We start from the raw sequence: 27,230 nt of genomic DNA, 5'->3' as shown, positions 1-27,230 counted from the left end.
GGGGATGCTTGTGATGGAGCAGACCTTGGGTAAAGCCAAGTGAAACTGCTGGCTCGGGCTGAACACCCATCCTTGGTTCACAGCCACCCCCAGGGCATTGCTTGGGTCATGTCCCCAGAACCATCTCCAAGACCGTTTCTTGGGTAATGTGCCCGCAGCCACCACCAGGGCCATCACTTGGGTAATGTCCCCACAGCCACTCCCAGGGCCATCTCTTGGGTAATGTCCTCACAGCTACCACCAGGACCATTTATTGGGTAATGTCCCCACAGCCACTCCCAGGGCCATCTCTTGGGTAATGTCCTCACAGCTACCCCCAGGACCATTTATTGGGTAATGTCCCCACAGCCACCCCCAGGGCCATCGCTTGGGTAATGTCTCCATGGTCATATCAGTTGAGATCAGATGTACTAGATGCTGGCCAGTAGCGGTGATCTGATAACACCTCCCTGAGAAGGAAGGACCCATCACCCGCTTACACAATGGCCATGGGGGTTGCAACACCCAAATCACCCAAAACAGCAGGTTTGCACCCCACAGCCCCTCACTCTTCTCTGAAGACATCTCCAGGACATCACTGCAGCTTGTCATGGCCGTCTATAAGGTGACAGTGGCAACAGGTGACATGGCGGAAGCTGGGACCAACAACTCCATCTCAATCACCTTGGTGGGCAGCTATGGCGAGAGCCGCCAGACCACCGTCTCCTTCTTGTTCCTGCCAGGGAAGGTGAGGAGGGGGATGGGGACATGAGGGGTGGTAGAGCTATTCTGGGGACATGAGGGGTGGCACAAGCTGCCCCAGGGGATGTGAGCGGCTGCATGGACTGTCCTGGGGATACAAGGGGATGGTGGGAAGGGATTTGAGGGACATGGAGGAAAGAATTTCCTCCAGGATTTGCAGGAAAAAAATTTGGGGAGGATGATGGGTAGTCGTCCTGGGGGGATTGGAAGAATGATGTTCTGGGAGGATGGAGGAAAAGGACTTTGAGGGGATGGTGGAGGACAAGGATCCTGGAGGCAATGGAAGCAAGTGAGGATGCTCTGAGCCCCTTCTCTGCTGGTGTCCCCAGTGCTACTACAGGGTATGTGCCCATCCCCCCAGAAGCCATTTTCCTTCTCTCCAGGAGAAGAGCCTGTCTGTGCACTGTGGGAAAGACTTGGGGCCCATTGTCCTCATCCGCCTGCATAAGTGGAGGCTCTTCCTGGAGGATGCCTGGTTCTGCAAGGACGTCCGGGTGACAGCCCCCAATGGCACCCTGTATCGCTTCCCCTGCTACCAGTGGCTAGAGGGGGTCACCACCGTGGAAGTGCGGGAGGGCTCAGGTAGGACCCACTCTGCCCCCATCCTCCTCTGATGGACAGAGGTCCAGTTTTGACGCCTGTCTTCTTTCTAGGGAAGAAACTGGTGGACGACAAGCTGCATATCCTCAAGGAACATCGTCGTCAGGAGCTGGCAGAACGGCAAGAGGCTTACCGGTGACAGTAGGGACATAGGGAAAAGGCCTACTTTGGCCAGGTGGGCTGGTCAGCAGTGATGCTGATGTCTGCTCCCATTTTCCCCCCAACTCAGGTGGAAGAACTTCGCCCAGGGCTGGCCCCGTTGCCTCAATGTGGACTCCGTCTCTGAGCTGGACTCCAACATCCGATTCTCCCGCGTCAGGGCTACCAATTTCACTGGTTTCCTCATCTTACAGTAAGCAGTGCCCTGAGGCTGTGGAGGACCTGGGGGATGGCAGGGCCAGAGAAGGCAAGAGATGTGCTAAGGTCCCCCTCTGCCCTGTAGAGGGGCCTCCCACTTTCTGTCAGGGTTCCTACTGAGATGCAGCTCCTGGAACAGCTTCGATGAGATGCGTACCATCTTTTCCCGGACGCAGGGCAGAGACATTGGTGGGTGCCTTGTGTGTTGTCCCCTGCCCTTCCCCCTCAGGGCTTCACAAAATGTGCCTGGAGGGTGGATAAGTGGGTACTGATGTCTGATCATCCCCTTAGTCCCTGAGTATGTGGCCAAGCACTGGCAAGAAGATGACTTCTTCGGTTCCCAGTTCCTCAATGGCAACAACCCCATCATCATCAATTGCTGCACCACACTGCCGCCCAAATTCCCAGTGACACCAGAGATGGTCAATGGCTCACTGGGAGATGGCACGGACCTTGGTAAGGAGCTGCAAGAAGGTCGGATCTTCATTGTGGACTACAAGGTGCTGGAGGACATCCCACCCGACACCATTTATGGGCGCCAGCAGTACGTAGCAGCCCCAATCTGCCTGCTTCACCAGGGCACCGATGGGCTCCTGCGCCCCATTGCTATCCAGGTAGGGATGCCCCACCCGAAACCCTGCCATCAGGAGGGTGGCAATAGTCCTAGACCATGGAGTGGTGTCCCACAGCTCAGCCAAACGCCAGGACCCTGCAGCCCCATCTTCCTGCCAAGTGATGATGAGTGGGACTGGCTGTTGGCCAAGACCTGGGTGCGCAACGCCGACTTCTACAGCCACCAGCTCCTCACCCACTTGCTGAGGACCCACTTGTTTGGGGAAGTCTTTGCCATTGCCACCCTGCGCCACCTGCCCACCTGTCACCCCCTCTTCAAGGTAAGGCCCCTCCTTGGGGTCACCTGTTGCTCCCCACCTCCAGATCTGAGGGCAGTTATTCCCCACCTGACAGCCCTCCCAGCTCCATGAATGGAACCCTGGTTACCTGTAAGGTGTTTGTTCTCCCCTCAGCTCCTCATGCCCCACTTCCACTTCACACTGCACATCAACACCTTGGCCCGCAGTGTCCTTATCAACCCAGGTGGCCTCATTGACAAGGTGAGCCCTGGAGACTAAGAGCACTGTGCTCTGCTGAGAACACTGGCAGGCACTGAGTGCTCTGGGGTATTTGATTTGGAAGCACGGGCATGTGCTGGGGACACTGGGGGTCTACTGGAGTCCACGGGGACACTAGAGGGCACTGGAGTCTTGGCAGTGCTGGGGCCTACGGGGGGACTGGAGGTACTAAATTCTGTTGGGGGCATGGGGGTCTCCTGAGAGCCTGGGGGTTTACTGAAAACATTGGGGCGTACTGGGGTGCTACTGGGACCAATGTGGAGTACTGGCATGTACAGGAAACTGAGTGTATTGGAATTAGTGGAGAGCACTGAAGTGTACTGGGGGCATTAGGGGGCACTGGAAAGCATGAGAGACCTGGGAGACACTAGAGAACATAGGGTGGAGGACACTGGAGAGCACTGGGGTATATGGGAGTACCAGGGGCACTGGGTGTGTACTTGGAGGACTTTTACCCTGGGAGCAGTGTGGGGTACTGGGATATACTGGGAGCACTGGGGGACACTGAAGCCTGGCATCACCTGTCCTCCCCACCTGTGGGTGACCCTCCTCCCAGGGCTCAGGGGTGACCTATGAGGGGCTGCTGCTGGTGGTGCAGCGAGGCCTGGAGCAGGTGACCTACACATCCCTGTGCCTCCCCGATGATATCCGCCACCGTGGCATGTCTAATATCCCCAACTACCACTACCGAGATGATGGGATGAGCATCTGGGAAGCCATTGAGAGGTGAGAGTGGTTTCGGGAGGCGGAGGGTGGTGTGGAGTGCCCCAGTATCTCACAGTCACCTCATCCCTATGGCAGCTTTGTCACCGGCATTGTGACATTCTACTATGGTGAGGATGCAGCAGTGAGCGAGGACACCGAGCTGCAGGCCTGGGTGATGGACATCTTCACCAATGGTTTCTTGGGCAGGACCTCCTCAGGTAGCATACCTACGGCTGGCACAGGATGTCCCCAGGGAGGCTGGGGACAGGCAGGTTCCTGAGGCTCTTAGCTGTCCCTACCCCCACCCAGGTGTTCCCTCCTCACTGCAGACAGTGGCAGAGCTCATCAAGTTCCTCACCATGGTGATGTTCACCTGCTCGGCACAGCACGCGGCCGTCAACAATGGGCAGGTGAGACATGGGCCAAGGACCGAAAGGATATCCCCAGTTGTCCTTGAGCCATGCTGGGGACATGTCCCACTCCCACTCCTCTGTGTGCAGGAAGGGAAGTCTGCATCCTGAACCAATGTCTATGTCACATCTCTCTATGTGCCAGAATGATGTCCCCATCCATCCCCTCTTCATACTGGAGATGTCAGCATCCATCTCCTTTACTATGCTGAGGTGTTCCCATCTGACCCCACTCTGTGCCAAAGAATGTCCCCACCCATCCCATAACTGTTTTGGGGGTACGTTCTCTAGAGTGACCTATCTCCCTGCAGTATGACCTGGGGGCCTTTATCCCCAATGCCCCATCCTCCATGCGCCACCCACCACCCTGCGAGAAGGGCCGGGCCTTCCTCCAGCACTTCCTCGATACCATCCCTGAGGTGGCCACCACTGCCAACATCCTGGTGGCCCTCATTCTCCTCAGCTCCCAACTCAAGGACAGGGTGAGTCTGACCCCACAGTCCCTATGTGCCCTCCTAAATAGCTCTGTGGACCGGGAACTGCAAGAGGTGCCCACAAGGGTGGATGTCACCACCTTTGGTGTCAGCAAGCTTGGGGGACTGCCACCATTGCTATACACCTACCAGGGTGCTTGAAAGGCACGAAGCGGTTGAAAGATGAAGGGTCCATCTCCCTGTCTCCCCCAGAGGATCCTGGGACAGTACCCAGAGGAGTGGTTCACGGAGGCAAAACCCCGGCAGCTCATCCAGGCCTTCCAAGGGCGGCTGGAGGAGATCCGGGACCGGATTGAGGAGAGGAACCGCCTGGCTGTGCTGAGATACAACTACCTGAACCCACTGGAGACGGAGAACAGCATCTCCATCTGAGCACAGGAGCTGCACCCTCTCAGCACCCCCAGCACACTCAGAACCCCACATCCGGTCACCTGCAGCACCCAGAAACCCCAGTATCTGGACACCCAGTGCACCTAGCACCTCCAGAACACCCAGCATCTGGCACATGGGCACTCCCACCAGACAGAACCACCATCTGGATATCCAGTACACCCAGCACTCCCAGCACCCCTTACATGGCCGTCCCCAACACCCTTGTAACCCACCACCCTGCACTTGCATAAGCCCAGCAACCCCATGACCCCACACCTAGAGATCCTCAGCATCTACCCCCCAGTGCCTTCAGCACCCCCCACTCCATTTTCCTCTTCTCAATAAATGCTAATTGTGAATCAAACCCTTGCTGCTTGTAGGCGTACCCTAAAACCAGAAGGATCCACATAGCCCCCACTCAAAGTGGGAAACTGGACTGAGGCAACTGGGAGACATAATGGAGTGCTGTGCTCCCTGTGCCCCCTCCCATTGCTCATGGTGTTCATCACTGGTCCCCAGTGACCCCAGTGGCCCCTGCAGCGCTCCCCTTGTTGTAGGAGAGTGGGAACTTCAAACAGTTTATTAGAGAAGCTCCTTTTGAGATACAAGGTACAGAAAAGACTCCAAACACCCCCAAAACCTACTCAGGACCCCCTGGCTTTCTAAACTTCTTCTCAGAAGGGAATGTGGGTGTGGCTGTATCTAATCCAAGTCCAGCTTCCTCAGCCTCTGACACGGCTGGGTGTAGTAGTCAGGTGCCACAACTATCTGAGGGATGCATCCTGAGAAGAGGATGTCCTTCAGCCACTTCTGCGATTCCAGCTCTGAGCTCTTAGAAGGACTTTTAAGTGAAAGTTCAGTTCTCTGAAGTGACACAGAAGAAAGAGACAGAGCTATCATAATAAAGCTCTCAGGAGGTTTTTAATCAGTTCTTTCCTCCAAGAAATCTCAGAACAAGCAGTTAGGAATTCAGAGAAAACAGAGGTTTTTATCCCTGAGGGCTGGGGCAGGGCAGAAGGAAAGAACCAATGAAATACCTAGAATCTACAAGGGCTGCAAGCATGCTGGGAGGCGACTTCTTTTGCCCACCACAACAATGAGGGCTATTAACCAGGATTTCTCTCCCAGGGGGAGAGTGGTCCAGGGGAGAGTGCCGACCCTACTGGTTGGCTCACTGCCCTCCACAGGCCTCCTCACAGGCAAGTGTTGTGGTTTTAAACTAGTAACAAAAATTACTTATTTTCTGTTGTGAGATATGGATTAAAATAAGAGCAAAACAGGCTTAAAACTTAAAAGGAATAAAGACAGTTTATTAACAAACTATTAGAATAAGAATACCAAAATAAACTTTCAGAAAACTCTTTTTCTTTTCACTAATTGACTATTTCTTTGTACACATAACAACATAGAGACAAAAAAAATAGTTTTACAATCTTGGTGGTCAAAAACAGTCTCAATTTCTAGAGTCTTCTCATCAGTCTCCGTAGAGAAACAGAAGTCTCTTCCTGCTAATCCATGGAGTTTCTAGAGTCCACTCCTCCCATCTCACACTATTCTGAGGTGTGCAATGGGTCAAATTGAATCTAGGGATGTTATTTTTAAGGATAAGTGATTCAAAGGTAGAAATTTCCTTCAGTTGTTTCTGTGAGCCTTCCTGGAAAACAGCCATCTCTTTGGCTCCTTTAAGGCTTTAAAATCTTCACTTCACTCGCAAGTTCCAGCAACCCACAGTATTACAACCATCCTCTTCTTTTCTTTAAAGTCCACACTTTGAATACTCTATTCCTCCCATACTCTAGTCATGAATTAAAGGAGTCTTTAAACTACTGTCCATCTCCATAGCTGTAACAGAAAGACTTTTCAGCAACAAGCATCTTCTTTTTTCTCTCTTTCTTATTTAAACTTAACTTTTTTCTTCACTGTTTTTGGTAGTTTTATGATGTCTTACATGTTAATTGTCTCTCTTTCTCTGTCTGTTCTAAGAAAAAGGAGTAATCTGTTGTTTATCTAGGTAATAAAGGAATTAAAAGAAGAAAGCTACAAAAGTTCATAGTGTCCGGTTTCAGTCTAGCAGCAGACCTTCAAAACTAAACTGAACTGCTAAACTTTGCTTTTCTCTCCTCCCCCCCTCTCCCTGCGGCCTTGTCCCGGGCCTGGGAGGCGCGGGGGGAAAGCCAAGACGGAGCTTGTTACCTCTCCAAAGCCGGAAACAAAAGAGAGCGAGACAGCTCTGAGTGTACTTCTTAAGGGAGTGTTTACAAGTTGAATTCACTTTTTAATGGTCAGATCTGCTGTCAATTCTTGAAAATGACTGATAATTGGTCAGGAAGAAAAACTCCCATCAGTCACCAGTAGCTTCAACTTCCCCTTTTTTTTACTCGGTCTTAAAGGTGAAGCTAACCCATGACAGCAAGGTACTCCAACTCCACCTTGGAGGGCCTTCACTAAACCTGCTCAGGCCCCCAGACATCTTTCCTGTGTTAAGGAATGAAAACAGGCACAGTAACCTGGATAATCCACACCCTTAATCTTCTGGTTACACAGCCCAGGGTACTCTGGCCTTCCTTGCTGCCAGGGCACATTGTTGCCTCCTGCCCAGCTCCCTGTCCACCAAGACCTTTCCTGCCACAATATTGTCAACAGTAAAGCTGGCGTGGACTGGACAAGGTAAATCTGACCATAAGACAAATCCAATTTGGCTAGCCTAGTTCATGCCAGAACAAGTCCCTGGATAAGTTACAGGGGACCCTCATACAAGCTTAGTAGAAAGCACACCGCTGGCCAGAGATCTGGGCGGAGAGAGATCCCAGCCAATGAGCTATCTGAGCCCGGGAGTTTTGAATCGGGTTCATAAGTAAGTTCCAAACAATTAACGAGGCTGTTTGTCTGATGAGCATTTGGATCTTGAATCATGGATTTCTGTCTCCCCACCCACGGCTGGCACAAAACACATGGTGAACCCGTGTGAGGACACAGCTATTCCCACATGCAGAGCGGGTGGGGAAGACAGAGGAAGAGCATGGAGAGCCTGTCCAAAACAGCTGAAAAAGCTGGAAAAGCAGAGGTGAGAAGAGCCAAAACTGCAGCAAAAAGCTGAAGTAAGAAGCATGCAGAAAAAGCTGTTTAAAAGATACAGTGAGGAGAGCTGTTTGCATGAAAAATCGCTAAAAATCCAGAATTTTTTTTTACTTACCCTTAAAAATAGAAGAAAACTATCATCAGAGCCATGGAAGAATGGATATCAACACAACCACATCCAGTTTTAAAGGTATGGTCACTTCTTTTACAAGAATGGGAGGCAGAATATGATAAAGATCCATTGTTAGCTTTAATAATGTGGGCAAAGAACCACGGATTGGACACAACCAAAGAGGCTGCTCTTGATATGTGAACGAACTGTACAATTTATACTTAGGGCAGCCTCCAGGGGAGACAAAAGCGTAATAAAAGTTTCAAAGCCCTTTTTGACTTAATGAGAATGATAAATACTGGAATGCAGGGCGAGAACGGAGCTCTGGAGGGGACAGAGGGAGATTGGGGCACTCTTCCAAGCCCTCAGACGGGGCAGCACCAACAAACAGCAGCCCCCCACGGCTGTGCCACCCTGAATGCGCCCCTCGCCCTGGGACAGCCTTTTAGCAAGCTGTTTCCTGCAACCCTGCCAAGCTGCAGAGTATAGGCAGCTGGCATTACCACAGCAGGTGGACAGACTGCAGTGTGCAACAATGAGCCAAACTGCACAATCCCGCCATGTGGCTGGATCCTGTATAAGAGATGGTCCAAAGTTTCCCTCATCTGCCTCACGACCAGCTCAAGAACAGAGACTAATATCCTCAAGACCCCAGAGGACTTTGTGCGGAGGTTCTGGCCTGGTTGGAGTGGATGCTTGCTAAGTGATTCTTTGAAGGTCTGCTCAGCCTGACACCTGCTTCCCAGAGCAACGGGTCACACCACAATAGTGATTGTTAGCAGGTGTGTTTGTTGTGATGCCATGGTACACTGCTGGTGAGCAGGGACTGGTGAAGAGCGGTCCACTCTGTACCTCACAACCGCTTCCCAGAGCAATGGGTCTCACCACAATTGCCTATAAATCTCCCCACCTTTTGGCCAACTGCCCCTCGCTTTAAAACAGACTATAAAAGTGACTTAGAAAAGTTACTTTCTTCAAGAGAGATCTCCCCACGAAAGAAGACACCGGCGACCCCGTCTTGTCCATTGGTAGCTGTAACCTCCCTTTTTCTCTCTTTACTTTGCCTCTTTCTTTCTTTCTCTCTCTCTTTTTCCCTCTCATAGATTGCATGTTGCTGGCATTAAAATAAAGATGCATTATTGCTGTTGTGATTTAAACTGAAATCCCTTGGTGTCCTTTTTGCACTCTGAGATCAAACGAACCTCTCACGACTCCCGCTTGTGCTAGCGGATCGTGCCAAGCGGATGTGCCAGGAAGCAGAGCGGGAATGGAGGGGTGAGCCCCCAGCTGCGCCAACACCACCGCAGCCGGGGGAACCACGAAAAGCGGCGAAGGCGCAGCTGTGCCAAAGAGGTGCTGCGAGGTGCCAGAGCACCCACTAGCTCATCCAAACTGTTGTACCATGCGAAGCTGCTGTCCCAAAACAGAGAAGGCCGCCATTTCAGCACGGCAGCTCCTGACAACGACTCAGCCCCATGCTGCTCCCGGGACCGCCCCCCGCCACCGGCGCCACTCACGTCCCCCGTCACCATGGAAACACCAATGACGCCCCTGCCCAGAGCTTATTGGCTCAGCCCAGAAACCACGCCCACAGCCCCGCCTCCACTGGCCACGCCTACCCCCCGCTTCAGCGAGCGAATGGGGCCCGAGGTGAGGCCACGTTGAGTGCCCGGATTTACACCCAGAAGTATCCAGAGAGGAGGAAGCAGCATGCCGGCGCCGGACCCTAGTCCAAGTTCTAGCCCCGACCCCGGCACCAGCACCCATCATTGCCACAGCTCCAACGCAGCTGGAACCAAGGCTCCCACAGCCCCAAGGAACAATATCGCTGATGGAAACACGAGATCCCCACAGAGGGAAACCAAGTCGTCACCCTGCTACCATCCCCGGAGAAAAAGCCCCTACAATCCTAGTGAAACCAGCTCCAGCTCCATCACTACTCCTATCAAATACTATCCCAGCACATGTTAGCTTCAGACTACGAGCCCTAATGAAAGTTGAAAAGCTGTACTCCAACACCCAGGTACTCAAACATGAAACAAAAACTTTTATGGGCACAAGAGTTTCTAATCTGTATTACAGTGTTTATTATCACTGTTAATTTGTATCCCACAAGAATCATTAGTCACAGGATACCACAGTGGTACCTTGAAAAAGAGAAGCTAGACACCCTAAAATCATTAGTACAAGGACAGCTAGCTCAAGGACACATAGAGCCATCTGTGAGCCCTTGGAACACACCAGTATTTGTCATAAAAAAAAAATATGGTAAATGGAAGTTTCTCCATGACCTAAGGAAAAACAATTCTGTAATGGAGAACATGGGCACATTGCAAGCTGGTATGCCATATCTGCCTCCTGGGACATTCTGACAGTAGACTTTTAAGGCTGTTTCTTTACTATTGCACTGCACCCAGATGATACCCCTGTCAGGAAAATTAATCCACCAACACCAGAGGTTTATGTCCAAAAAGGAGACAGAGGAGTCCTTTTACTTTATTTGAATAAAGGGAGAGGCCATGGGGCATTCCCCTGGGGTCTCTCAAATTTTTGGAGGGCGCAGCCTCCTTTTTATCCTAATTCCCGGCCACTTGTCCCTTCTCTCTTTCCCCATAGGCTGAGGTACTTGAGAGGTACAGACTGCCCGGAATGCCTGATACCAGGGATGCCCCTGCCCCCCCCCCCCCCCCCCCGCATAATCCCTTCTTAATTCTTAACTTTTGTGGAATTCATGGTGCCCTTTCAGTGCCTCTTTGATCTTTTAGTGGAATCCATCCCATAGTTTCTGTTGTCTCTCACTGATAGCTGCATCTTATCAGCAGACCCACAGCTTGTTTATAAAGACAAACCCGTCATTCCTCTCACCCCAAAGTTTGCTTTTACAGTGCCTTCCATAAATAAGACCAGCTCGCAATTAGCACTTTTCTTTGACCTCCTAAAAGGTGATCCAGAGTTAACTTCCCTCAGAAAATTAACACCAGAGGCAAAAGCTGCTCTCCAAACAGTAGAGCAAGCTATCACAAAAAGACAGCTCCACTGGATTTGCCCAGAGGTGTGTATCATTGTATCTGTTCTCATTGTAAATCTTCACCCTACTGGTATTATAGGGCAGTGGAACGCTCACTGGCCTGATCCTCTACACATCCTAGAGTGGATGTTTTTACTTCATCAATCAAAAAACACAGCACCCACAGTATTTGAGCTAATTGCACAATTAATTATCAAATGTCATCACAGGTGTTCACAATTGACAGGGATCCTTCTCAAATTATTATACCTGTGACACAAGAACACTTTGAAAGGTGCTTTGCTAACAGTACAGCCTTGCAAAATGCCCTGCAAAACTTCACAGGACAAATCACTTATCATTTACCAAGCCATAGATTGCTGAAGTTAAGTGGGGAAACTGCACTGTCTCTTAAACCTCTGAATAGCAGAACACCCTTAAAGGGTGTTAGCATTTACTGATGGTTCTGGGAAAACTGGAAAAGTCATTGTCACATGGAAAGAGGAAGGTGAGTGGCAAACATTGGAAAGTTATCAGAATGGATCACCCCAGTTAGTGGAGCTGCATGCTGTGGCTATGGCTTTCCAACATTTTTCCCACATTCCTCTAAATATAGTTACTGATTCTGCATACATAGCTGACATCACACAGAGATTAGACAGAGTATGACAATGCACAATTATTTAATCTGCTAAAAACTCTATGCCATAGCATCCAAGCCAGAACCTATTCTTATTACATCTTATACATCATGCAAATCTAGCAGGTTTTATCACAGAGAGCAACACAGAGCAGACATGCTAGTGAGCCCTGCCAGGACAGTACCTAAGCCAGACATGCTGGCACAAGCAAGGGCATCACATGATTTCTTCCAGCGGGGTGTTCAGGCCCTACAATGGCAATTCCAGCTGACAAACACAGAGGCTCATAATACTGTTAGCACCTGCGCTGACTGCCAAAGTCACACTGCACCAATGCAGATGGGAGTAAATCCTCATGGACTGCATGCTTTGCAAATCTGAAAAACTGATGTCATACACATCCCTGGATTCAGACGTTTAAAATATGTACATTTATCCATTGATACCTTTTCATCAGCACTATGGGCTACAGTACAGGAGAAAAGGGTCAGGATGCCATCGCACATTGGCAGTCAGTCTTTGATGTTTTGGGCATCCCTCACACCATTAAAACAGACAATGGCCCTGCATACATCTCACAGAAAACAAGACATTTCCTACAGCTCTGTGGTATAGCACACCACACTGGTATTCCCCGATTAGCCATTGTGGAAAGAGTACATTGCACTTTAAAACATATTCTTGAAAAACAAAGGGGAGGAATGTGTGGTGATACCTCACAGAGCAGGGTAGCTAAAGCTATTTATACACTAAATCATTTAACAGTATCAGAAAAGTCCCAGAACCCAGTCATTTTAAATCACTATCACTACAATCATCTGGAGATCAACTGTTGCTTAAGCCCAAGTTAATGGTGAAAGACCTCACCAATAAGAGGGGAGGCCTGTAGAGCCTCACTACCTGGGGATGGGGATATGCCTGTTTCCACAGACACCAGAACACAATGGGTACCTTCCAGATGTGGCCATCCTACCCGGGACCACAAGCAGCATCCTCCAGATGGTGCCCCAACAGACGTAGTGGAGCAGCATGAAGAAGAGTGATCAGAACAACCTATACACCTGCCTCATGAAAACTGTGGCTCTTGAAGTGACAGTTAATTTTAAAATTCTGTTTGTTTATAAATTGTTTTTTACTGTTCTTTTTTTTCTCACAGTTTTAAAGGTTGAATGTTTATAGAGTTAAGGTGTAATTTCAGTTCTAAATTGTTTCTTGTTTTTTAGTGTTAAGTTGTAACTGTGTTAACTTACCTCATGCGAGCCTGAAGGATTGTGATCTCACCTGCCAGCTCCTGGGAGTGAGTGCTACAAACTCCAGTTGGTACATGAGAAAACATCGCTGGCTGAGGGGAGCTAGATTTGTCAAACTGAGTGGAAAACCTCATGCAAATTAGATCCATGCTGTCTCCTGTCACCCTACCTGCAATGGGCCCTTGCTGGTAAGATAACAGAGAGCACTGGACAAGGTAAGCCTGACCATAACACAAATCCAATTTGGCTAGCCTAGTTCATGTCAGAACAAGTCCCTGGATAAGTTACAGGGGACCCTCTGCCATCCCCATACAAGCTTAGTAGAAAGCACACCGCTGGCCAGAGATCTGGGTGGAGAGAGATCCCAGCCAATGAACTATCCGAGCCCCAGAGTTTTGAATTGTGTATATAAGTGAGCTCTGAACAATAAATGAGGCTGTTTGATGAGCATTTGGATCTTGAGTAATGGATTTCTGTCTCCCCACTCACAGCTGGCACAAAACACTTTCCCACAGGGATACTTCCATCGAGGCAGCTCCAGCCAGTCCCATTGCAAGGGCTGACACTGGCATTTGTCCTTCTGGGATTTCATGACTGTGTGAACTGAATATATGCATGTAACCAAGATAGCCAAAATCCACAGCTGAACTGTAAAGAGTAGATTTATTCTATTGCCACGCTTGCAAAATGGGGACACATACACTCCTAAGCTTATTCCATCTTAACAGGGGCAAAAAGCACACATGCGAAGCCTGTTCCCCTGTCATATGTCCTGGTTTAGGGCAAATTTGGGAGAAAACCTCCAACTGGGGTCACTTCAGAAAGCAAATTCAAGCGACCCCTCCCCCAACAGGTTCAGGGAAAAGATTTCCTCGGAGAAAAGTGGAAAAAATTGTTTATTTAACAGAAATTGAATAATATTAAACAAAAAAACCTCTAGCTGTTCAATGAGACGGCAAAGCCAGAAAAAGTTCTTTTCATGGGGTGTAGCTCAGCTCACTCAGGTTCTTATCAGTCCCCCCAGCACTGGAAAGTGCCAAGGACCAGGCCTTGGTGGGCCATAGGCGTGAGCTCCTGGGACTTGTCTGGGTTTTCAGTCCAGAGCGGGTTTGAACAGATAAAAAAAAAAGGAAAAAATACAGTCCAGGGAACTTCTCTGCCTCAGTGAGCTAAAAACTAAAAGCAAAGGAGAGCTCTGTCCTGCTGTCTGTCTGTGCTGTGGACAATACAGTCCAGGAGCAGGATGCAGGAGAGTGCGGGCTCTTTCTCGACACAAACTTTGCACTTCTTCTTCTCCACCCTTTGCTCTCAGAGCCAGTCTTAAAGGTGCAGAACTTAATATGTAACATAAACAAGGCGACTGGGGATACAAGCATCATAAAGCCACCCCAAAACACCATAACATACCACAGGACCTCTCACAGGCACATTCCTTCACAAGGCTGTGCTTTTGCAATCTCAGAGCTTCTTATCTCCCTTCCCTCTCACCAGGAGGCCAAGGCCCTTGAGAAATGCTTTCAAGGACTTTTTTACAACATCCTGTTATCTTCTGCAGAAATTCCACTTCTCAAAGTAGACAGAAAACAACCCAAAGCAACCACAATATGTGAAATTGCCCCCACCAAATATTAGCATCTTTCAGCTGCAAGGTCATCTTTGAGTGAAAATATTCTTTTTATCTTATTTTTTTCTTCCTTGCCAAATCTTCCGCTTTTAACCCCTTCCTCCGCTCAGTGAGGTTCCTGCCGATACATGCTTTCATCCTCCTTGGAGCCCTTCACTGAATGCAGAAACCTGTGAGACCTTTCCAGTAAAGACTCAGGCAAGGAAGCCATTGCATCCCTCAACATCAGTATCAGTGTCTGCTGGTATTAAATCCCCCTCCCTGTTTTGAAGCAGTCCTGCACAGCACAAAAAATGCACAGAAATTCCTTGCCTGTTGCTGGCCTTGCTACTACCTCCTGTCAGCATCTTCATGGCTCCTGTTTGTAACCTGTCCTGTGACATCCCAGCCATGCTCCCTTCACATGTCCCCACAGCCCTTGTCCAGACCCAGCCCAGGGCAGGAGCATTGCAGGTGGGCACGGCCCCTGTGCCATGGTGCCCACAGCAGCCCTGGGGCTCTGTGCCCCATGGCCTCCCTGCTGGGCAGCCTCTCCCAGCTCCTGCAGAGCCCGTGGCACCTGTGGGCCTGCACACACAGCCCTGCCCCGGGCTCTGCCGGGCTCTGGGCCAGCACAGAGGCCGGGCAGGGCTGGCCATGGCCAGCAACAGGCCCTGAGCCCTGTAGGAGGATGGAGCTGGGCCACAACCAAACTCAGCCCAGGCCAAACCTGAGCTCAGCAGCCAGGGCTGCCAACACCTGGGGACAGAGCCTGGCGGTGACAAATGTCCTGGGCCCCCTCCCTGCCCTGCTCATGCCACCAAGGGCACAGAGCAGCCTCCTCTCTTGGCCACTTGCCTGTTTTCAATCCCTTGCCCTGTAGGCGCTGGCCCTGCCCCACAAGGCCTGGGCTGAGTCCTGTCCCTGCACGCTCACCCAGGCTGAGATGGACACTGCTGGTTTCTCTGGCAGGCTCTCTGAGCCCAGCCCAGCTCCCTCCAAGCTGTCCCAGCTGCCCTGAGCTCTCGGCAGCAGCCAGGGCCTCTCCCCAGCACAGCCCAGCCGGCTCTGGCCCCACAGCTCTGCTCAGGGCAGGCTGCTCTGGGCACTGCCCCACGGCCTCAGCCCCTCTGCAGGGCACAGCAGCAGCTGCAGCTCAGAGAGGCCTCAGCCCCAGCCATGGGGGAAGGTGCTTGGCCAAGGGAAAAGGAGGCTCCCTGGGTGCCCTGCTCCACACTCCCTGAGGTGCTGAGAGCTCTGCAGCCCCTCCTGCCATCCCATCTGCCCAGGCCAGGACAATAGCCCAGGCCTTGTAGTGCTAAAGAGCTCCTCCTCCTCCAGGCACAGGGCCCGTTCCAAGGGTGGTGCCGCCAGAAAGTTGCTCTCATTTCTCATTTGTTCCTGCTCCGATGAGGATGGATCTCAAGACCAAAAAAAATGCTGAAGGTTAATTTATTTCATTTGAATACAATGTGAGTCTCCCTATTTACACAAAGTCTCCGGGTCACACAAGCTTGGTGGATGCTGAAGGAGGATGGGATGAGTAACAACATTTCTTCTTAAAGACAACATCACAAGTGAAGAAAAGATATGTAAATAAGGAAAGACAGACTTGATCTGTCATGACATTCCCTGGGAATCACCAACAGAGGACAACAGGCAGGCTGTGGCTGCTTAAATGTATCCAGTACTGTTTCTTCAGGGCATCCTTGAGCTCCTGGTTCCTCAGACTGTAGATGAGGGGGTTCAGTGCTGGAGGCACCACCAAGTATAAAACTGACACCACCAGATCTAACAATGGGGAGGTGGTGAAGGGGGGCTTCAGGTTGTTGATATATTTTATATATTAGTAAAGGCCTGTATGCACAAACCAGCCTTTGAAATAAGTTGTGAAATTAAAGGCTAAAGTCCTTGAAACCTTCCTGCAGAAGAGACAGTAAAGCAAAACAATATCCTTGTGTATAGGAGAAAAAAAGTAAACTGTGTGTGTTAGCCAATAGTACCTTGCTCTGCCCACGGACCCTGTAGAACCCTATAAAAGGTGTGCTAAAGATAGAAATAAACGGTGTTCACGTTTACTTCTGTGAAGGCTAGTGAATAAACTGGCGGGCTCTCAATATCAGGTAAACAAACATAGCAATGCCGATTAACAGGGAGACCAGATAGGTAAGGGAAGCACATAGCTTTGTGCTGTCCCTGCTCAGAGGGGATCCTCAGCATGCCCCTGAAGATCTGCACAGCACAGGAAAATTAATACAAAACACCCAAATCCTAAACAGACACTGAACAAAAGAATCCTAACTTTGACCAGTTATTTTCAGAGACGTTTCAGTCTCCAGATTCTCAGAGACTTGAACCTTGTTGTCATGGAGACTCAGAATCCTGCAAGGTCAAGGGCCTGTTGAAGATGAAGGCTGAAAGAGAGTCATTGCATGTACCAAGAGGGAGGTTCCTCCCCCTTCTGAAAACTTGACAAGTAGGACAGGTACCTTCTACAACAGGTAAGAGGCCCTGGAACTAGGCAGCCAGACAACTGATGAGGTGGGTGAAGGTAGTTCTGGGATAGAGGAGCCTCCCATAGCAACACCACCTGTACCCTGCATCATGATCTCCTCTGTTAAGAGGAGAAGAAGGGTAGTTTAATAGGAGACTCCTTTCTGAGGACAATGGAGGGCTCAATTTGCAGACAGGACACAACTCACAGGGAAGTCTGCAGTCTCCCAGGGGCCTGGGTAAGGGACATTAGTGGAAAACTCTCCAGTCTAGTAAGGCCCTCTGATTACTATCTGCTATTAGTTTTTCAGGCTGGCAGTGACAAAATAGTAAAGAGAAGTCTGAGGGCAATCAAAAGAGATTTCAAAGCCTTGAGACAACTGGTTGCAAGATCAGGAGCACTGGTAGTGATTTCTGGTAACAAGGAATAATATAGACAGGAATAGGAATATCAATCACGTCAATGCATGGGTCCAAGGCTGATTGTTGTAGTGCATTAAGAAATACGGTTGTGAAAAACGAGGTTCACATAATTTTTATAGAATTTAAAAGTTTAATAAAAAAACAATTAGGAGAAAAAAATAAAGTATACAGATACGGCCGGGTGTCTCTGCATTCAGCCAAGAGAGCACATCTTACTAACAAAGGATTGTCCCTTAAAAACAGAACCCTACTACATATCCATAAAATCTCATACATATTCATACATTCTTCTTAGGATCTTTGGTGTTCTTCTGTTTAGTTTTCTCTTGCCCCCTTCCCAATAGATCAATCCTCTTGGCGCCATCGAGATTTACATTCCCTAATACCAGAAACACAATAAATTCCTCCCCCTGCAGAGCTCTGGTCACTGCTGTCTTCATCTGGATAAGATAGTTTACAAAAGGGAAAAAAAGGTCTCCAGCTATCTTTTTCAGTCTTTGGGTTATACAAACAAAAGTAGTTTTTGTTTTAATGCTATGTCATAGCTTAACATACATGTATTAGACCACTATTTCTAAGTTTCATTAATAATAGAAATAAAGAAGACTATATTATTACAGCTAAATTTTATACATATAATATTCATTATAATACTTGTGAAAAGCCAATAATATGGCACGCATTTATAACATGGTATAATCCTGAGACATACCCTCTGAGCTGTAGAGTGTTAGTTCCTTCCCCTGACTCCTCCCTTGTAATGTTCTCCTATTGGTTGTAACATGTAACCCTACCTCTTTTTCCCTCATTTCAAAAGGCAGCGTGGGATCGGATTCTTCCTCTTTTCTGCACTGGATTTCCCTGATTAAAGCTAGGACTATCTCAAGAGAAGAGAGCCTCGTTTTTATTCCCTAAATCCTTCCTATTGTTATCTCCCCTCCTCTCTGAGCCACAGCTGGGTGGATTGAGGTCACAGGGCGGCAGGAGGACATTTAAACAATAGCAGCTGATACAATTGGCAAACATTGGGTTATCTGACCATGGGATGATCTACTCAATACCTGATCTACTGACACCTAATGGGATTCACCTTTCTTAGAAGGAAAAAAGAGCTCTAGCACAGGAGCCAGCTGAATGAGCTTTGAATGAACTTAGAAGAGGGAAATGGACAAAATCAGGCTCACCAGTGATGAGCAATGGGACGGACTACCAAAACTTGAGGAAAGGAGCATTAATAGGATCCCTCAATCCTGCAACAATGTACTACACCTGAAATGTTTCTACACTAATGCATGCAGCATGAGTAACAAACAAGCTGAGCTGGTAGTGCTGGCCCACTGCCAGAGATTTGACATCGCTGGCATGAAGTGAAACCAGGTGGGATGAGACAACTCTGCGATGGGAGTGCCCTGTTGGATGGTTAAAGGCTCTTTCAGAAGGGTAATCAGGGTAATCAGAGGTCTGGGGTAGCACTGGATGTAATGGCAGGGCTGGAATGTCTGGAGCTCACAGGTGGCAACAGCACAGTTGACAGTAAGTCGGGGTGAGAATCAAGGGGCAAACAAATAATGCAGATGTCACCATAGGAGTCTACCAAAGACCACCCAGCTAGGCCCAGGATAATGAAGAGTTATTCTTTGAGGAACTAAGGGACACTTCCAAGGAAAGATGCTCTCCTGGATCTGCTGCTTCTCAACAGAGACAATCTAGTGAGCAAAATGGAGACTGGTAGCCATCTTAGCCATAGAAACCACAGAGCAACCAAGTTTAAAATCTCTGTTGACAGGAGGAAAAGTGCCAGCAAAACATCAACTCTGACCATAAGAGCAGACCTCAGGCTGTTCAGGGAACAAATGAGTACCCCAGGAATATGTTTCTGCAGGTGCTGAGGTCCATCACTGCATCACCTTCTAAGGACACACGAGCAGCAATTCCTAAATGCTGGAAGTCAAGCATGCAAGGTTAAAGGCTGACATGGCTGAACAGGGATTTGTTGCTGTGGGTTTCAGTCTCCTCAGGGCTGAGCTTCTTGGGATACTCCCTCAAAGGGGAGTTTCTTTTATCTCAGTTCTGTTTCAGGAAGGATTCTCTAAAGGCTCATTAGTTTCTTGGGTTTTGTGTTTATTAATATATATCAAAAGACTTGGCAGTCCTCTCCAGACTTTTCGCTCAAGTTCAACCCACCATCACATGGCTCAAATTGGCTCGAAAGGCACAAAATGGCCCTGAAATACATAGCTCTCTTATCTTTATACTTATTTTTACCTAATTAACAATAGACACATAAATTATTTTTCTTAGCGACCTAATGACTTATCACCTGTGTGCTGCAATGCAGCATTCTTTATCCAATCACTTACTATTACTCAAAAACCTCTAGAAGAAGATGAAGAAGAAAGAAGGAAAAGAGACAACACCCTAAATCCTCCATCTTGTCTTCTTCCCTCTAAACTAGTTTAAACTCTAAACTAACTTTTTCACCCAGTGACTTAAGAAATCTCTCTAATCTACACACTTACACTTTTAATTTTTCTATTTAACTTTAACAGTTGTTTTCATGGTGTTATATGAAATTCAGTGTTTTCCTGTATGTCAGAGCTAGGTATCAGAGACAAGGGCACACACTCTGTGCCTCAGACTCTAACAGGCATTTCCCCTTGTATACAAGGAAAAAAGGAAGGTGTGTGCCCAGTGGAATAAAGGTCAAGTAATACAGGAAGAATACAGAGACACTGCTCAACACTATAGGGACAAAAATTGTGTGGCCAAAGCTCAATTGGAACTGAAGCTGCCAGAAATGTGGGGAATAATAAAAAGTTTTTTCAAATATATTAATGGCAAAATGAAGGGTAGAAATAACATTGTCCCATTCCAGGATGAGGACGGTAACCTCACAAACAGGGCACAAGGCAGATGTGTTTAATACACTCCTTACCACTCAAGTGTTCACTTTCAACACAGATGACAGACCAAGGGAAGCTCAGTGCTGGATATCAAGGATGATCAACTTCCAGCTGATCCTGAACTTGTGTGGGATCTGCTGATTCAGCTTGATCCTTACAAATCTATGTAGTCTGATGGGATTAATACAAGAATACTCGAAAGAGCTGCTGATGTCATTGAAAAGCCTCTCTTGATGACTTTTGAGTACTCCTGGGAAACCGGAGAGGTCTCAACTGACTGGAAGCTAGCAAATGTCCCAGTTTTCAACAAGGGCAAGAAGGAAGACTGGAAACTACAGGCTCGTCAGTGTCACTTCAGTGTCCAATAATACAACAGAAAAGATTACTCTGGGAGATATTGAAAAATACCTGGAGGACACCACAATTATTGGTCACAGCCAGTACAGCTTCATGAGTGGATAGTCCTGCTTGTTGAACCTTATTTCCTTCTAAGACGGGGTAACCCATGTGGTTGATACAGGAAGGCCAGGAGATGGAGTGTTTTTGGAATTCAGCAAAGGTTTTGATACTGTCTTTCCCAGGACTCTTCTGGAAAAACTGTCCAGCCCACAGCTGAATAACTGTGTTATGGGTTGGGGACAAAGGGTGACAGTGACAGGTGAAATCAGGCTGGCACTGTCACTAGTGGCATTCTATAGGGATCCATCATCAGCCCAGCTCTCTTCAACATCTTCATAAATTACTTGGAGGCAGGACTCAAATGAATACCAAGAAAGTTTGCCAACAACACTAAACTAGGAGGAGCTATTGAGCCCTGCAAGGGCAGAGAGGCCCTTTTAAAGCCTCCACAAATTAGAGAAATGGGCAATCACCAACCGTGTGAAGTTTAACAAGGGTAAGTGCAGGATTCTGCACCTGAGATAGGGTGCCCCTGGTTGTGTGTATGGACTGGGGAATGAGATGCTGGAGAGCAGCTGTGGGAAGGGACCTGGAGGTCCTGGTCAATGTCCAGTTGGATCTAAATCAGTAGTGCCCTGGCAGCCAGGATGTCCTGGGGTCATCAGGTCCAGCATCACCAGCCTGGCCAGGGAGGGGATTGTCCTCTGCTTTACACTGGGGCAGCCTCACCTTGAGTCCTGGGGAGTTTTGGGCACCAAAACATAAAAAAGACATTTAGCCATTGGAGAGCATCCAAAGAAGGTCACAAGGATGGGAAAGGTCTGGAAAGAAATATTTATGAGGAACAGCTGAGTCACTTTCAGCTGGAGGAGACTGAGGGGAGACATCATTGAGCTCTTCAACATACTCCCAAGGGGCAGCACAGGAGCAGGTACTGACCTTTTCACTCTTGTGACCAGTGGACTCGAGAAAACATCTGGAGCTGAGTCAGGGAGGTTTAGGTGAGACATCAGGAAAAGGCTTTTACCCCAGAAGTTGATCAGGCACTGGAATAGGCTCCCCAGAGAAGTGGTCACAGCTCCAAACCTGTCTAAGCTCAAGGAGCATTTGGACAATGCTCTCAGCCCCTGGTGGGATTACTGGAGTGTCCTGTGCAAGGCCCAGAGTTGGACTTGATCCTGATGGGTCACTTCCTATTCAGCCTACTCTGTGATTCTCTGAACTCCCTGCTCTGCCCCAAGACTCATGCTCAGCCCTCCTGACTCACCCACTGGAGTCAGGGCAGCTCAAGGACAGTTGTGCCCACAGGAACAAAATCCACCAAAAGTTTGGTTTACACAAGAGGCTGCACCAGATGAACAGGAAAAGGGAGCAGATCAGTTCCCCTCACTCTTTTTTCTCTGTTTTCCCTGCCTTTCTTTATTTTCCCTCTTTCCCCTCTCTGCCCAGCTCTGGCCCATCCACACAGCAGCACCAACTGGATTGAAGCACTGGAAATATTCTTTGTTTCCTTCCCTGGCTATGCCTGAGCAAAGCACACCTCTCCTATTCTACCCCATTCTCCACATGAACTGTGTGGTGGGACATTGTGGAGCTGTGCTGTGCGTTGTAAGCCAGGTCCATGGAGAAGTTTGTGGTGGGAGCAGAGAACTCATGGAAGTGTTGGGTACAACATAAGAGTTCCTCATATGTGTCTGGGTCTTTGTTCAGATTGATGGAAATTTATAAAACATCACTCCCCTACTGGTGGGTCATGACAGGGGTCCTGGGGCTTACCTCTTTCCATACTCCCCCCCCCCTCTCCAGGCTGCTGAGGGTCCCTCCCTCTGTAGGCCCAATGTTTCAGAATCCCAGGACTCCCTTGCTCTCTGGGCTGCTGCGGGTTCCAGGGGTTCCCCCTCTTCGAGGTTCCCCCTCTCTGAGCTGTTAGTGGCTCTGAGGGTCTCCCAGTGAGAGACCGGAATGTTCTGGATTAATGGCTCAAATAATTGGCCATTTTTTAAAAAGCAGGGGGACTTGGCTGATTATGTACAAGGGAGCAGCCCAGATGCAGAGCATGTGAGCCCCAGAGGATGACCAGGACAAATCAACTTTTGTTTAGCAAGAAGTTGGACTTCGAGACAAATAAGGGAAGAGGCATATAAGCAGCTGATCCTGCAAGGTAGGACAGTGCTATTGATCAGGGCAATTTCATCCTTTACACAACTGGCTCAGTTGTAAAAACGCCCCTTTTTGAGGGAAAACATTCAGACATAGGGCTGAAGGTTTTCATCTCTTCTGATGGGTTATACAATGACTGAGAGGCAGCTGTCATGTCTAAACACCATCAAAGATGTCATAAACCATCAAAGATCCTTGAAGTGCCCCACACTGATTTCTGGGGCCTTCCACCAGAGGACTGTACATGATCCACAGTGTTGCAACAAATCCACAATGTTGTACAACAGTTGTACACAGACTTATTGTACAGACAGTGAAAACTCTCCCTTCCAGAGGAAGTACATGGACCTTCCTACATAAACCCAAGTGTACATTACCCCATTGAAGTTTATGTTTCATAGGCTTCATCCACCACCACCAAATCAAGACTGTGACCATCACATTGACCAACTGACATCAAAATTGCAACAATCAAGTTTCGTGTCTGGATCCACAGATGGTTATGCCTTTCTACTCTTATCCTTTCTTTCTTTCTTTTCCTCATATATTTTCTTACTTGTTATTTTTATGCTTTTATATTGTTGCATTTCTATAGATAATAATAACCAAAACAGTTGCCTACCTCCTTTCCACTGCATCCAAATTATGGGGTTCTAAAAAAAAGTAGACATAGATAGATACATACATACACTGATATATACACACATAAACACCACTATAAACTTCAGAGGTAGGTCATAACCACCCCTCTCCAGGATCCCCACTCTCTATGCCCCTGGGGGTCCCCTGTCTTCAAGGTTCCGTTTTCAGCACGCCACGGATCCAAGGGCTCCCCACCTCTCCAGGCTCCTTCCTTCTCTGGGGTCCCGTCTCTCAGAGCTACAAGGCAGTCTCCCTCTCCAGACTTCTGGGGGTTCCCCCTTTCCGTGCTTCCCCCTTTCAGGGTCCTCCCACCCCTCCAGGCTTCCAGGGGTTTCCCCTCTCCAGGTTCCCTATTTCAGGGTTCCCGGGGGTCCCGAGACTTCCCCCCTTTTCAGGCTCCTTCCTCTCCGGTCTCCCTCCTCTCTATTCTTTATCTGCCTCCAGGCTACTACGGGTCCTCAAAGCTTCGGTATGGCCCCTCTCCCCTGTTCCTATTCTGGGGATCCCATAGCTCCCACACCCCATCCGGCTCTCCCGGGAGGGTCCCCAAAGCCAGTGTCATACCTCTCCCCGCCCCATGCCGCTATCGGCAGTGGGGACCGCCCTGCATTTCTGGGCTGACAATGAAGGGGCAGTGCCTGACCCGGGAAGGCCCAGCCCCACCACACGGTGCGACCCCCCCGCCCACCGCCGCGCTTCCGCCGGCAGGCGCCACTGGGACCATCCTTCCAAAAGAACACCTCCTGGGGACCCCACAATATCTCCCCAAGGAGCATTTGCGCTTCAGCTTTGGAATTCTGAAAGGACGAAACATTCCTCAACCCGCCCCCCCCCCGCCCCCCAAAAAAACCAAAAGAGACCCAACCCAAGATACTTGGGGTGAACTTGAAATATCTCGACACCCCCCAAAAAAAGTCCCAGGGATACCCCACTCCCCCAAGATATTTGCGGCGAGCTCCCCCTCCCCGGTCCACCTGCGTGACGTAGGGGTGGAGGCGATGCTCCCGAGGGGGGAGGTGCCGGTGGGGCTGCCGATACACTGAGGGGTGGCCCCGTGAGCTTCTTCCTTTTCCGCTTCTTGCTCCTCCTTCTACCCTCGCTTCTCTTCTTCGTCCTCCGTAATCCTACCTCCTTCTCCTCTTACTTCATCCCTTCTCCCGCTCCTTCATCCTTCCTCCTTCGTTCCTTCTCCTCCTCCCCCCAAAACCCCTTCTATCCCGCAAGAGGAGAAGGAATGGAGCTGGGGCAGGTCGGGATGGGCAGTGATGGGCTCTTGGCTGTTTCCACCCGCTGTGGCAGAACACGGGAAGTGGAGAAGTAGAGGAAAAGAGAAAATCGGTGAATGGAGATAAAATTTGGGAGTTTGTGGCCTCCCTAGTCCAGGACTTCCACTCCTTTGGGCTCATCTCAGGAGCCTGGAGATCTTGGAGAGGGGGAATTCAGAGATGGATGGGGGATCCCAGGGGATTTTGAGGCAGGATGAGGGACCATGTGAGCCCCTTCCTGGAGCACAGTAGTCTAGCTGGAAACCCCCAAGTGCTCCTGGGCTGAAGACTTGTCACCACCTTCTACTTCAGGTGGTAGTTCTGGCAGGACCTTTGACTCCTTGTGGCTCTTCCTGCAGCCAGAGAACTTGTAGGGACCTCCTCCAGATGGGTCCTAGGGGTGTTGCAGGAGCTTTGGGCTCACAGTGAAGCCCTTCCCATAGTTTTGGCATCCAGAGGGTCTTCCCAGTGTTCATCAACTGGTGCTTGATGAGGTTGGAACTTCTTCCAAAGCTTTTGCTGCAGTCTTGGATCATGTAGGATGTGGTGGTGGGTTGACCCTGGCTGGGTGCCACCAAAACCTCTGTTCCTGCTCTCTGCATCTGGACACAGGAGAGAAAATAAAAGGAAGGCCCCGGGAGCTAAGGACTAGGAGACATCGCCCACCAACCACAGTCACAGTCAAAACAGATTCAGCCTGGAACTAGGAACTGAATTAATTACCAACCAAATCAATACAGGATAATGAGAAATAAAATAAATACTAAAAACACTTCCCTATCCCACCCTCCTTCCTGGGCTCTCCCTCCTCCCTACAGCAGTGCAGGGAAGTGGGAATGGGGGTCATGGTCAGTTCATCATACCTTGTTCCTAACACTGTTTAGGGAAAGGAGTCAGTCCTTCCTTGCACCAGCATGGGTCCCCCATAAGGCCTCAAGTCCTTCCAGCAAATCTGCCCTGGTGTGCCTTCTTCTGTTTGCTGGTCTTCAGGTTCCTGCAGGGTGTATGCTCCAGCATGGTCTTCCCAAGTCATCACATCCTTCTTTTTAAGCATCCACCTGCTCCAGTACGGACTTCCCATGAGTTCATAGGAATTCTCAAGGGAATTCTCAAGGGAATCTCTGTTCCAGCACCTGAAGCTCCTCCTGACCCTCCTTCTCCACTGACCTTGGTGTCTGCAGAGCTGTTCCTCTCACATACTCCCATTCTGCTCTTCTTTGCACCCAATTCCATCTGTACAATAAGGTTGTTTTTCTTCTTAAATATATTATCACTATCATCTCTGATGGGCTCAGCCTTGGCCAGCAGCAGGTGCCTACCAGAGCCTGGCATTGGCTCTACTGGATGTAGGAAAAGATTCTGGCAGCTTCTCATGTTAGCTACTCCTGTAGCCCCCTGCCCCCACTACCAAAAGCTGGCCATGAAACCCAATACAGTCCCCTTGTTTCCATGAGGCCCTGCAGTATCACAATGTCTCCTGGGCACCCGGAGACCCTGCAGGGTTGTGAACACACCTCTGTGCAGGTGGCTGGGGGGCAGTTGTAGTGGAGCTGCAGGTTGAACTCTGGGGGGAGTCTAGGGAGACAAGAGGCCATGAACTGTCAACCCTTTGCACAATAAAGGGCCCAGGGGCCTGTGGTGCATCCAAGGGCAGGACATTGAGAGACACTGTAGGAGCTGAGGATTCTGGAGCAAGAGCTGAGACTTGAGACTGGGGCACACGTAGACTGTGATGGGATAAAGCCAAGGGGTTCCTTTGTTGGAAGCTCCTCCTGGGAGGCACCAGCTGGGGCTCTTTCTGTGTTACTGCACTATGAATCAACTGCATTATGAAATGAGACATCTGAGACTACTATGGGAAACCTCAGGGGGAACCAGTGAGGAAACCTGGTCTGACTGAGAGAATGGGGGGTATGGGAGGGTCCTGCAGGGTTTATCAGGGCACTTCAGCCACCACTATGAAGGGGCTTTGGTCCCAGCAGTGAAAGTCTCTGCAAGTGGGAGTATGATGGCCAGAGAGTCTCCGGAATTGGGAAGACCCATTTCCCAGACTTTGAAGTTTCCTTAATACATGGATGATGCCAAGGAAGTTGTAAAGTCATCCAGTGTTAAGCCCTACACTGCTTGACACCAACACTGTCCTTTCTCATGTATCTTTTGTGACGACAAAAGGGTTTGTTTTTTAAATTAATAAAATTTTAAATTACCTCTTTACTAATTGATGGGAAAATCACATAGAAGCAACTTCCAGTGGGTGTGGTACTACTGAAACCTGAGTCCCATCTTTACATTCAAGCTGGCTGATGAATGGCCTGTCTGGAGAATGGCCAAGCCAGTTTAATACATGTTTTAAAAAGGAAAAAGAAAAGCCCTCTAAACATAGAACAGAAACCGAGCTCACTCCACTACCGAGTGAGCTTTCTCCCCATTAAGACATAATGATGT

General features: G+C 49.2%; 1 protein-coding gene across 2 annotated transcripts; it reads left to right on the top strand.

Annotated features, from left to right (window-relative positions):
* The first annotated feature begins 573 nt into the window (after window positions 1-573).
* On the top strand, window positions 574-5,151 carry LOC131588519 (hydroperoxide isomerase ALOXE3-like). 2 transcript variants are annotated; one of them, XM_058857415.1, is made up of 13 exons: window positions 574-727; window positions 1,125-1,323; window positions 1,395-1,476; window positions 1,571-1,693; window positions 1,784-1,887; window positions 1,990-2,312; window positions 2,388-2,591; window positions 2,724-2,810; window positions 3,427-3,554; window positions 3,630-3,751; window positions 3,843-3,943; window positions 4,255-4,425; window positions 4,630-5,151. In XM_058857415.1, exons 1-13 carry the CDS (start codon window positions 590-592, stop codon window positions 4,807-4,809), a joined length of 1,962 nt encoding a protein of 653 aa, XP_058713398.1. In that variant the 5' UTR covers window positions 574-589; the 3' UTR covers window positions 4,810-5,151. The 2 variants fall into 2 exon arrangements, with proteins under 2 accessions (XP_058713398.1, XP_058713397.1); XM_058857414.1 differs by having other exon boundaries at window positions 3,385-3,554.
* Window positions 5,152-27,230: the final 22,079 nt, after the last annotated feature.

This window comes from Poecile atricapillus, chromosome 26 (assembly GCF_030490865.1).
Source record: "Poecile atricapillus isolate bPoeAtr1 chromosome 26, bPoeAtr1.hap1, whole genome shotgun sequence".
NCBI lineage: Eukaryota > Metazoa > Chordata > Aves > Passeriformes > Paridae > Poecile > Poecile atricapillus.
Note: the sequence above shows the minus strand (reverse complement) of the source record. Positions and strands in the feature narration are given on the sequence as shown.